General features: G+C 64.5%; 3 protein-coding genes across 3 annotated transcripts in view; 1 reads left to right on the top strand and 2 right to left on the bottom strand.

Moving 5' to 3' along the window:
• Positions 1-42: 42 nt before the first annotated feature.
• On the bottom strand, positions 43-2,939 carry AMSG_10049 (uncharacterized protein; the record flags this gene model as incomplete). The annotated part of the gene is made up of 2 exons (XM_013898434.1): positions 43-1,842; positions 1,902-2,939. The coding sequence occupies 2 exons, from the start codon at positions 2,937-2,939 to the stop codon at positions 43-45; spliced, it is 2,838 nt and encodes a 945-aa protein (XP_013753888.1).
• A 1,705-nt stretch (positions 2,940-4,644) lies between these two features.
• AMSG_10048 (GTP cyclohydrolase II/3,4-dihydroxy-2-butanone 4-phosphate synthase) lies at positions 4,645-8,822 on the top strand. The gene has a single exon (XM_013898433.1). The coding sequence runs from the start codon at positions 5,498-5,500 to the stop codon at positions 8,714-8,716; it is 3,219 nt and encodes a 1,072-aa protein (XP_013753887.1). The 5' UTR covers positions 4,645-5,497; the 3' UTR covers positions 8,717-8,822.
• Positions 8,790-9,688, bottom strand: part of AMSG_10047 (cysteine proteinase 1) — a 1,334-nt gene continuing 435 nt past the window's right edge. Inside the window, exon 2 of the mRNA XM_013898432.1 lies at positions 8,790-9,616. Within this exon, the coding sequence (XP_013753886.1) occupies positions 8,840-9,616 (777 nt within the window). The 3' untranslated portion in view covers positions 8,790-8,839. The remainder of the gene's footprint in view (positions 9,617-9,688) is intronic.

Here is a 9,688-nt window from a genome sequence, read left to right as displayed (position 1 = left end):
TCGGCGGCGGGGCGGAGGTGAAGGCGGCCTTGGCGGCGGAGGTTAGCATGCGGCCGGAGGCTGGCCTTGGGCGGAGGTGGTGATGGTGGAGGAGGCGGTGGAGGTGGTGATGGCGGCGGAGGCGGACTCGGCGGCGGAGGTGGTGGTGGCGGCGGAGGGGACTCGGCGGCGGAGGCGGACTCGGCGGCGGAGGTGGACTCGGCGGCGGAGGTGGCTCGGCGGCGGAGGTGGGCTCGGCGGCGGAGGTGGACTCGGCGGCGGAGGTGGACTCGGCGGCGGAGGTGGACTCGGCGGCGGAGGTGGACTCGGCGGCGGAGGTGGACTCGGCGGCGGAGGTGGGCTCGGCGGCGGAGGTGGGCTCGGCGGCGGAGGCGGACTCGGCGGCGGAGGTGGGCTCGGCGGCGGAGGTGGGCTCGGCGGCGGAGGCGGACTCGGCGGCGGAGGCGGACTCGGCGGCGGAGGTGGACTCGGCGGCGGAGGTGGGCTCGGCGGCGGAGGTGGGCTCGGCGGCGGAGGCGGACTTGGTGCCGCTCCAGACGTGATCACTACTCCGTTCGACTCGCCACTGTTCACAACGGTGCTTCCGTCAGACAGGAGCGACCGCACCCAAAACCCACTCGTCGTCTTGCTGCTCGACGGATTCGTCACATTGAACACTCGGAACACAATACGCGCCCCAGGCCCGATACCTTCGCCGATCCCGAGCCGCACAGTCCGCCCCGCTCCAACAATGCTCACACTCGTCACAATTCCGCTGGGCGTCGCGCTGTCACTCGCAATCACAAACCCGTCGTCCGGAAACTCCACCTCAACATACCCGCCGCTGCCAACTCCGCAGCGGAACTCCACATCGACATCCACGTACGTCTCCACACTCACTTCGGCATTCTCCACACTCACCACCGGGCCACTCGCCAGCCCGAGACCCACAACAGTCGGCCACTTGCACCGTCCGCCCGTGTGGGGGCACTCGCCACACGGATCCGCCACGCAGTTGGACGTGCATCCGTCGCCGTCGTCGTCGTTGCCATCATCACACTCCTCGTTGTACCCGCCGTAGTTGCTCACGTCCCACGCCCACGGATCCACAACTCCGTTGCCGCACGACGCGCTCCCGGGCGGCCCACTCCACCCATGCAGCCGCGTCAAGTCCGCAAGCACCTCTGTCGGCTTGGCCGGCAGCGTCGTCGCCGCCGCCTCGTGATAGAACACAACCCAACCCTCGTGGTACTTGCGCAGCCACACCAGCCCGTGCGACTCGCCCGTGTCGCTGGGATTCGCCCCGTACAGCTGCACCCACGACGATGCGTTGCCGTACGACGTCCGCGTCTTGAGTACCGTGTCGTCCGAGAAGCAAAACGCATTCAGCGTGTCAACCTCCATCCACGACGGTGACATGCCACCGCTCAGGGGCAGGCCCTCACTTGAGCTCTTACGCGAAGCATCAAACCACACCGGCGGGTCGCCCGCCCGCAAGTGCGCTGTCACATGCCGCGCGAGCAACACCTCGTCGTGCACAGGCAAGCCAAACCACGACTCGAGAAAATGCTTGCGCGCAGGTGCAAACGATCCCACCGCAATCATCACCCCGCCCTCGCGCACGTACGTCTCCATCACATCCAGCACTGCGCTTGTCGTCACGTCCAACTCCGCGTTGGGCGACACCACAGCTGGGAAGAGGAACACCTTGGGCCGCGGTGACGGGGTCAGCAGTGCTGCATTCATCGCCGAAGCATCGTTGCCGCTGAACGTGCCCGGCGTGATCGACACTTGCGCCAGCGTCGCCGTCAGACCCGACACCGACGCCGGATCCACAACCACCGCATCGTTCCACATCACGATCTCGGCCGTCGACGCCGCCGCGGCGCATATCGACATGTGTTCGGTCGTCCTGTGCATACATATCCGGTCTCAAGTGTGCATGTTGCCGAGCACCCGTCGCCGCCCACCATGTTGCCGTCATCACACTCTTCCGAGCATCCCTTGTATCCGTCGCCACAAACAGCCACCGTTCCGTTGATCGAGATGCCAAAGTTGTTGAGATATGTCCGCCCACTCCCTCCCGTGGTGTAGTCGGTGATATGCAGTGACCAGTCGCCGGCCCCGCATGATCCACGGAGGCCAGCCCAGTCCTGGCTTGCTGGCCGAAACACCCCCTGCACCGGTGATGCCCCGCTTGTTGGTAGCGCCGTTGCCGCCGTGTCGTCAAAGTACAAGTCTTGCACAACCATCGACGACGGATAGTGCCCATACTGAAAGAGCACAAGATTACGCGATGGCGTGATAATGGACGCCGCATTGTCAAACGCCTTTCGCATGTCAGTGTTGTACCAGATCCGGACGTCAGTCACCTGGTCCACATTGGCGCCATCGACAGTAAAGGTAAATAATGCCACTGTGCCACCAGTCACCTCTGCCCAATTGAAGAACGCGGTCTGGGTATCAGTCCCCGCAAACGAGAGCACATCGATGACGAGCTGGTAGGCATCGATGATGCCCGATCCGCCCTCGCTGCCGGCATCGATCACGCACAGAGTCCAGTCTCCGAGCGGCGAGTGGCCAAAGAAGGCAGCTGTGAGCGCATTGTCGCCATCAGCCGGCGCAAAGACACCGTTCAGCTCTACAATGCCCGCATCCGCGCCCAAGGTGCTTGTGAGCGGTGAGGCGAGGACGAGCGAGGCGTGGTCCGCAAAGCGAGCGGGAGCGAGCGAGAGCCGTGCACCGGCGGTGGAGCCCGTGCCGTCCAGCAGCGTCACCACGTGGCCATTGGGAGCTTCGAGTGTGACACGAATGTCTGCTGCAGCAGTATGATTGCCCCTCAGCTCCACATGAACCTCTGCCACACCAGGCTCGGCGCCGCCCGTCACCGGCAGCTCGCCAGCAACGACAGTGGTGGTGAGGCAAAGCGGTGAATTGCCGCTTGTGAGACCTTGTGCCATCCGTTGATCACCGAGGACGAGACGGTCATAGGCAAGGCCGGGTCTGACTGTCAGGACACACATGGCCACTACCACAGCAGCTATTGTAGCCGCCACTCTCCCCACCATGGACACCCTTCCTTGCGCCGAGTGCTGCCTCTTCCTCTGCTATCTGTATCCCTGCTGGCAAGTTGGACAAATCTGTTCCATGTCCACAGCGTAAACCGGTCGTGGCACCAACTCGGCCGGCCAAAAACGTTTCAGTGCCACAATCGGTCAAAAAAAAAGCCTCCTGCCTCTCCCACATGGCCATCATTCATTCGTTGCTGGACCGGCATCTCGTGGATGGACACCAGGTCATCAACAAGGTCGAGTTTTGAGCATTGGAGGATGCCCAGGTGCGATCACCGCTACTTGCCGCAGTTAGAGCAGCGGCATTATCGAGGAGGCATGGCGAGCTGGTTCCGGTTCGAGAGAGTGCCATGACCGCGCCAGCCGGCGTGTCTCGAGCTTAAGGGTGATTGCCGGGTAGCGATGCCGCCGTAGGCGCTGGCAGCGCTCGCGCAGCGGCCGATGAACGCTAATGATGACAGCGAGCTGCGCCATCGGCCTGCGATGTAGTGGCCACAGACTCGCCCGCCGCCACTCGAGTCATCCCGTCCCGTCGACATCAAACGCGTCTGTAGCCAGCGTACAGCCTTCGCGCCACGTATCCACATACGCCGAAGAGAGCGAGTCGCTGGAGATGGAGTAAAACGTCCTCGATGGAACACACGCACGTTATGGTGTCGTGTAGCATGGGCTGCGACGTCAGTCCGCCCGGCCCGGCATCGCGCCACCAGCGCCGCCTCGATGGCAACCGGCTTCAGCGGAGGATCGGTCGTCGAACTGCTTGCGGTAGTGCACAGCTCTTCCATCGCCGCGTCTGAGTTTTGCGCTGGTCCCACAACCCACCACAGCTGCCATCACGATTGATTTGCTGCGACAGCGTTGGACCTCACGGGCTGCAACTCCGGAGCGCAATTCGCAGCACATGTAAGCCTATTGCAACACTGCCGCGATCCCCAACATATGGGATGAGTCCCAGCGCTCAACTCCGCAGAAGTGTCCAGAAAACAGTCGGCCATTTAAGATCAATGTCTTTTCGTCCCGTCTTTCGTTATCTATGGTTAAGCTCACAATAGCTGGTAAGCCAAGAAAGGAAGAGTTGGGGTGGCGTACGAAGAAAGCAGCAGCCCATGCTTGCTACACATGCTGTGTGATACACCAGTGATGCAAAGTTTAAAGATTGAGACGGTTGGGGAAGCTTTGGTCCCGTGCACGGACGCGGCGACATGCGAGCACACTGCGGCACGTTTGCGTGGCCAATCACGCATGCAGGCATGCTGGTATGCGATCCGCCACCCCTCACAACGCTTCGTGCTGCACTTGTGAATAGTGGGTCATTCTCTGGTGGATGACGCCATGTAGCTGTGGCGGCTTGCGCGGCATTGACGCACCTGTGTTCGCCAAATCGGCTGACGCAACACAGGGTTCTGGATGGATGACATTGGGCTATTTGGGCGGTGGAGCGTTGCGCGAGGGTGTGAGCGGCAAGACGCGACACGCCTCGCCAGAGCCACAGCTATGGTGTTTACAGGCATTATCCGATCCAAGGGCTACGGATGGTTTACGGAAGCGTCTGCGGGAACTGGTCCGTCGTGGGCACAGGGAACAACTGGTGGATGGGTCCTTTCTGTGGTGGCGGCTGACGGCCTGTCGGCCCGCTCGCGCCCGCCTGCTTCCGCCACGTCGCCGTGTCCCGCAGTTGGGGACGGCGATGGCGGGTTCTGGGACGGCATTCAGCTTGGCGACTCGGTTGCGGTCAACGGGGTCTGTCTTACTGCGACGTCGTTGCCTCTGGCGACTCCGGCGAGTGAGCTTCCGGGCTCGGTGGCCGACAAGCTCCCGGCGAGCTGCGGGCCGGCGCCCGTCGTCGTCACCTTCTTTGTTATGGCCGAGTCGCGGGCGATCACCACCTTTGGTGCGCTTGCTGGCTGGAAGCCGACGGCCGATGCGGCGTCTGATGTTGTCGGCGTCAACATTGAGCGTGCTCTGCGTCATGGCGCCGAGCTTGGAGGGCACGTTGTCTCGGGGCACGTTCATGGCATGGTGGCTGTGGCCGCTGTGGAGGAGCCAGGCGACGGCTCGCGCAATGTGTGGCTCGCGGTTCCGCGCATGCTGCCCACCGCATCGTCGATCGTGTACAAGGGCTCGGTGACTCTGGACGGTGTCTCGCTTACGGTTGCCGAAGTCGCCGCCAAGCCGCCAACGTCGGCTGCTGGTGTCGCTCCGGGCACCTGTCCCGCCGCTGAGGAGATCCTGGCGGCTGCCGAGACTTTTTCCGAGTCTCGCTCATTCCGGCGACGCTCGAGGCGACGACGCTCGGCGAGACGACCCGCCGCCGTGGCGCGCTGCTCAACATCGAAGCCGATGCGGTCTCGCGCCACTGGCAGCCTGAGGATACGGGTGCGACTGCCGCCGACGTGGCGCGACTGGGTGCGATTCCGAGCGATGTTGCTGCACGCGACGCGTTCTTTATGGCGCGAGCTGTGGCCGTTGGCGAGACTGCCAAGTTTACTGCCGCTTCGAACCCGCATGTTGGATGCGTCATTGTTGCCAGCGATGGAGTGACGGTGGTTGCCGAGGGCGTGCACAAGGCTGCTGGTCTTGCGCATGCTGAGCGGGATGCGATCGAGCGTGCCCGGCGCGAAGGCCGAGCGAACGAGCTTGTCGGCGCCACGGTGTACACCACACTTGAGCCGTGCCACAACCACGGACGGACGCCGCCGTGCGACGCGCTGCTGATAGCGGCGCGGGTGGCGCGGGTTGTTATCGGGGTGGTTGATCCGGATGGCCAGACGGATGGGCAAGGGCGGCAGGTGCTGCTTGACGTTGGCATCGAGGTGGTGACGGGTGTCGGTGCGGAGCTAGTCGAGGCTTCGCTTGCAGCGTACTTGCATCATCGGCGGAGTGGGCGGCCGTATGCGGTGCTCAAGACGGCCGTCTCGATTGATGGATGCATTGCCGCCGCCGACGGCTCGTCGCAGTGGATTACTTCCGAGGCAGCGCGGCACCATGCGCACGGCCTCCGGGCCGCGTCGCAGGCTGTGGTGGTCGGCTCGAGCACCGTGCTAGCGGACAACCCGCGGCTGACGGTGCGGAGCTACCCCAAGGCGTCCGCTCTCGGGCGGCACCTCAATCCGCTGTATCCATCGAGCGCCCGGCAGCCGTTGCGTGTAGTGCTTGATGGCCGCGGACGGGTGCTTGATGCGGCGATGGCCGGCAGCGAGCTGCATGTCTTTGAGACGAGCCTCGCGCCGACGGTTGTCTTTACTGCTTCCAGCGACAAGGTGGCTGCAGCGGTTGCAGCTGGCCTGGTCTCGGACTCGGTCGACGGTGTGCGTGCGGTGGTTGTCCCGCGGAGCGGAAACGGTGTCGGCGTCGATCTCGGCGCAGTCCTCGCATGGCTTGGTCGCGCCGGCCTGCTCCAAATCATGATCGAGGGTGGTGCGACGCTCCATGCGCAGTTTGTGGCGTCGGGCATCTTTGACGAGATCCACGTCTACCGCGGCAACACGGTGCTGGCTGGCGGCAAGCCATGGGCGGGCACTAGCGGTAGTGTCGGTGCTGGTGGGTCGATGGCCGACGCGCCACGGTTGCAGCTGGCCGAGACCGCGGTGCTCGATGAGTCGAACGTGTTTGAGAAGTGGGCGAGGGAGAGCGTTTTCAAGCCCAACGCGCCGACCAGTGCCGGGCTCGAGGCAAGTGCTGTTGCGGAGGATGACGACGAGCTGCCGTTCACGCCCGTGGGCGAGGTCATTGAGCGGTTTCGTGCCGGCGAGGTGGTGGTGGTCATGGACGACACCGATCGCGAGAACGAAGGCGACCTCATTGTGGCTGCGGAAAAAGCGACACCCGAGGCTGTGGTGCTTTTCCTGGAGCACACCACTGGCATTTTGTGCACGCCGATGTCTGCTTCGCGGGCGGCCGAGCTCGAGCTGCCGTTGATGGTGCCGCCGTCATCGGCGTCGGATCCGCATGGGACGGCGTTCACCATCACGGTCGATGCGTGGGACGCAACAACCGGCGCTCCGGCAAGCGAGCGGGCGCGGACGGCGCGACTGGTGGCTTGCGGGAACAAGAGCGAGCTCCGGCGTCCGGGCCACATCTTTCCGCTCATTGCGCGGCCTGGCGGGCTTGGGGTCCGGCTCGGACACACCGAGGCCGGGGTGACGCTGGCGCAACTGGCCGGGCTTGCGCCTGTGGCGCTGCTCTCAGAGATTGTGGACAAGGCCGATCCGCAGGGTGGGATGGCGCGGCGGCCGCAGTGTGCGGCGGTGGCAGCCAAGCATGGTCTCGCTTTTACAACAGTAGCGCACATTCGCGAGTACATGCTTGCGCACTCGCTCCCGTTTGCGCTCGACTCGCCGCCAGTGGTGGCCGAGCGGGAGGAGGGTGGCGGCAACGAGAGCGAGTTCTCGGCGTGCTTCCTCGATCTTGCAGCGCCGCACGGGACGTGGGTCCTCCGGGTCTATCAGAGCGGCACGCGAGTTCTTGTCCGCGGGGTGGAGGGCGACGATCCAAGCGCGCCGCTGCCGCGTGGGCGCAAACCTACGCTGGTCCGCATCCACTCGGAGTGCTTTACCGGCGATGTGCTCGGCTCGGCGCACTGCGACTGCGGCGCGCAGCTGAAGCGGGCGCTTGACGTGCTGTCGGCGGCCGGGCGCGGAGTCATCATTCTGCCAGCTGGCCACGAGGGGCGCGGCATCGGGCTGTTTGACAAGGTCAAGGCGTACCGTGCGATGCGCGAGACGCCAGGCCTCGACACGTACGCGGCCAACGTGGCCGTCGGCCACGCCGAGGACGCGCGGTCATTTGACGAGTGCCCGAACCTGCTCGCCGCCCTCAACGTCGACTCGGTTGTCCTTCTCTCGTCGAATCCCGCCAAGAAAAAGGTGCTGCTCGACGCCGGGCTCCTTGCCGAGTCGCGGGCGCTGGTCACGGGCGTCTCGCCGCGCAACGTCGAGTACCTTGCGGCCAAGGCTGTGCGTCATGACGATGCCAAGCTTGCCAAAGTCGTGGCAGCAGTTCGGAGTGGCAACGGCTCCGGAGCAGTTGCTGACAGCGGCAAGGGGAGTGGACCGGCCAACGACAACGCTACCGGAAGCGAGAACGGGTGCGCGAGCGCGAGCGACGAAGCGACTGGCGGAGCGCCTAGCGCGGAAGAGGGCATCGGCGGCTACCGCAAGTCGCTCCTCTCTGCGGTGGCGTTGCCCAAGTTGACGCGCGAGGCTGTGGTGGCTGCGCGGCCGCGAATCCTCGTTGTGCGTGCGGCGTGGCACGCGCCGGTCATTTCCGCGCTTGTCGACGAGATTGCGCGGGTGATGGCCGAGCAGTACGGAGTGGATGTGGGGGCGCAGATCAAGCAGGTGGTGGTGCCCGGCTCGTATGAGCTGCTGTATGGAGTGGAGGCGGCGGCAGCCAAGTACGCGCCGGACGTGGTCATTGCAGTCGGCATTCTCATCAAGGGCGCAACGGCGCACTTTGAATACGTCTCGTCGGCGGTGGTCGACGGGCTGGTGGCGCTGCAGGCCAAGATTGGCGTTCCGATTGTCAACGGCGTGCTCAACGTGTATGATGTGGACCAGGCGATCGAGCGGTGCGACCCTACGTCGGATCACTGCTCAGGCCCATCGCTGGCGCTCACGGCGCTGCAAATGGCGACGTTTGCGGCAAGCCTCGACGACGAGTGGTAGTCCGTCGCGCCAGCAGTTGGCCCGCGCCGTTTTTCCTTCCGCTGGCTACTTGTGACAGAGAGATACCCAGGCAAGGGCATGAAAGAAAATTTACCAGCAAGCCAGAGGCAGATGAGCAGGAGCTTAGTGGATGATGGGGCGGGTGACGTAGTCGGCGACGCCGCACTTGTTGTCACCACGCTGGAGGTACATGTAGCCCTTCTCACCCCACGAGGCACCCCACGAGTTGCGGATGATCCAGATCGGGTGCTCCTTGCCGAGGATGGTCTTCTTCGAGCCGTAGCCAACGATGACAATGCCGTGGTCGAGCGAATGGCCGCACGGCAGGTCAAACACGCCGCCCATGTACAGCTGCCACTCGGAGGCGTCAGCGGCGATGGCGAGCGGGCCGTGCTCGACGAGAGCCTCAGCGACGGCCTCCTCGTTGGGAGCCTCATAGGTCGAGACAAAGGTCCAGTTGGAGACAGTGGCGCCAACCGACGACGACTTGAACTCGCAGGTGCCGTCAACGGCCTGGTACGGGTACGACGACTCGGTGTCGATGCCATGGTTGGCCATGACGTAGAGGTAGGCCTCCGGCTGGAGGCCGCCGTTGCAGCCGGCGGGGCACGACTTCTGGCCGTGGTACTTGATGCAGTACGCCTCGTTGTTGAGGGTGCAGTCGATGATGTTCTGCTCCGAGAGCGAGACAAGCGGGTTGCCGGCGAGGGCCCAGGCCGACTCGATGGCCGAAACCGCAGAGAATGCCCAGCACGAACCGCACTGGCCCTGGTTCTTGACCGGGTTGACCACAGGCGGCGTGTGCGTCCGCCAGTCGTACGACGACGGGATGTCCTTGTTGCCCGCGGGCGCATCGAGGGTGTAGTCCGACGGGAGGGTGGCCGGCGACGACGAGAGGAACTACAAAATGAGGGGGGGGGTGGTGTGAGTGGCGGAAAAGAGGGAGAGACCCAGGGTGCGGGGGGGGGGGGG

The sequence above is a fragment of the Thecamonas trahens genome (genome assembly GCF_000142905.1).
Source record: "Thecamonas trahens ATCC 50062 unplaced genomic scaffold supercont1.55, whole genome shotgun sequence".
NCBI classification, from domain to species: domain Eukaryota; order Apusomonadida; family Apusomonadidae; genus Thecamonas; species Thecamonas trahens.
Note: the sequence above shows the minus strand (reverse complement) of the source record. Positions and strands in the feature narration are given on the sequence as shown.

What these genes read in the sequence shown, in the direction of transcription:
- AMSG_10048 (XM_013898433.1), top strand. Translation starts at nt 5,498, where the DNA reads ATGGCGCGAGCTGTGGCCGTTGGCGAGACTGCCAAGTTTACTGCCGCT.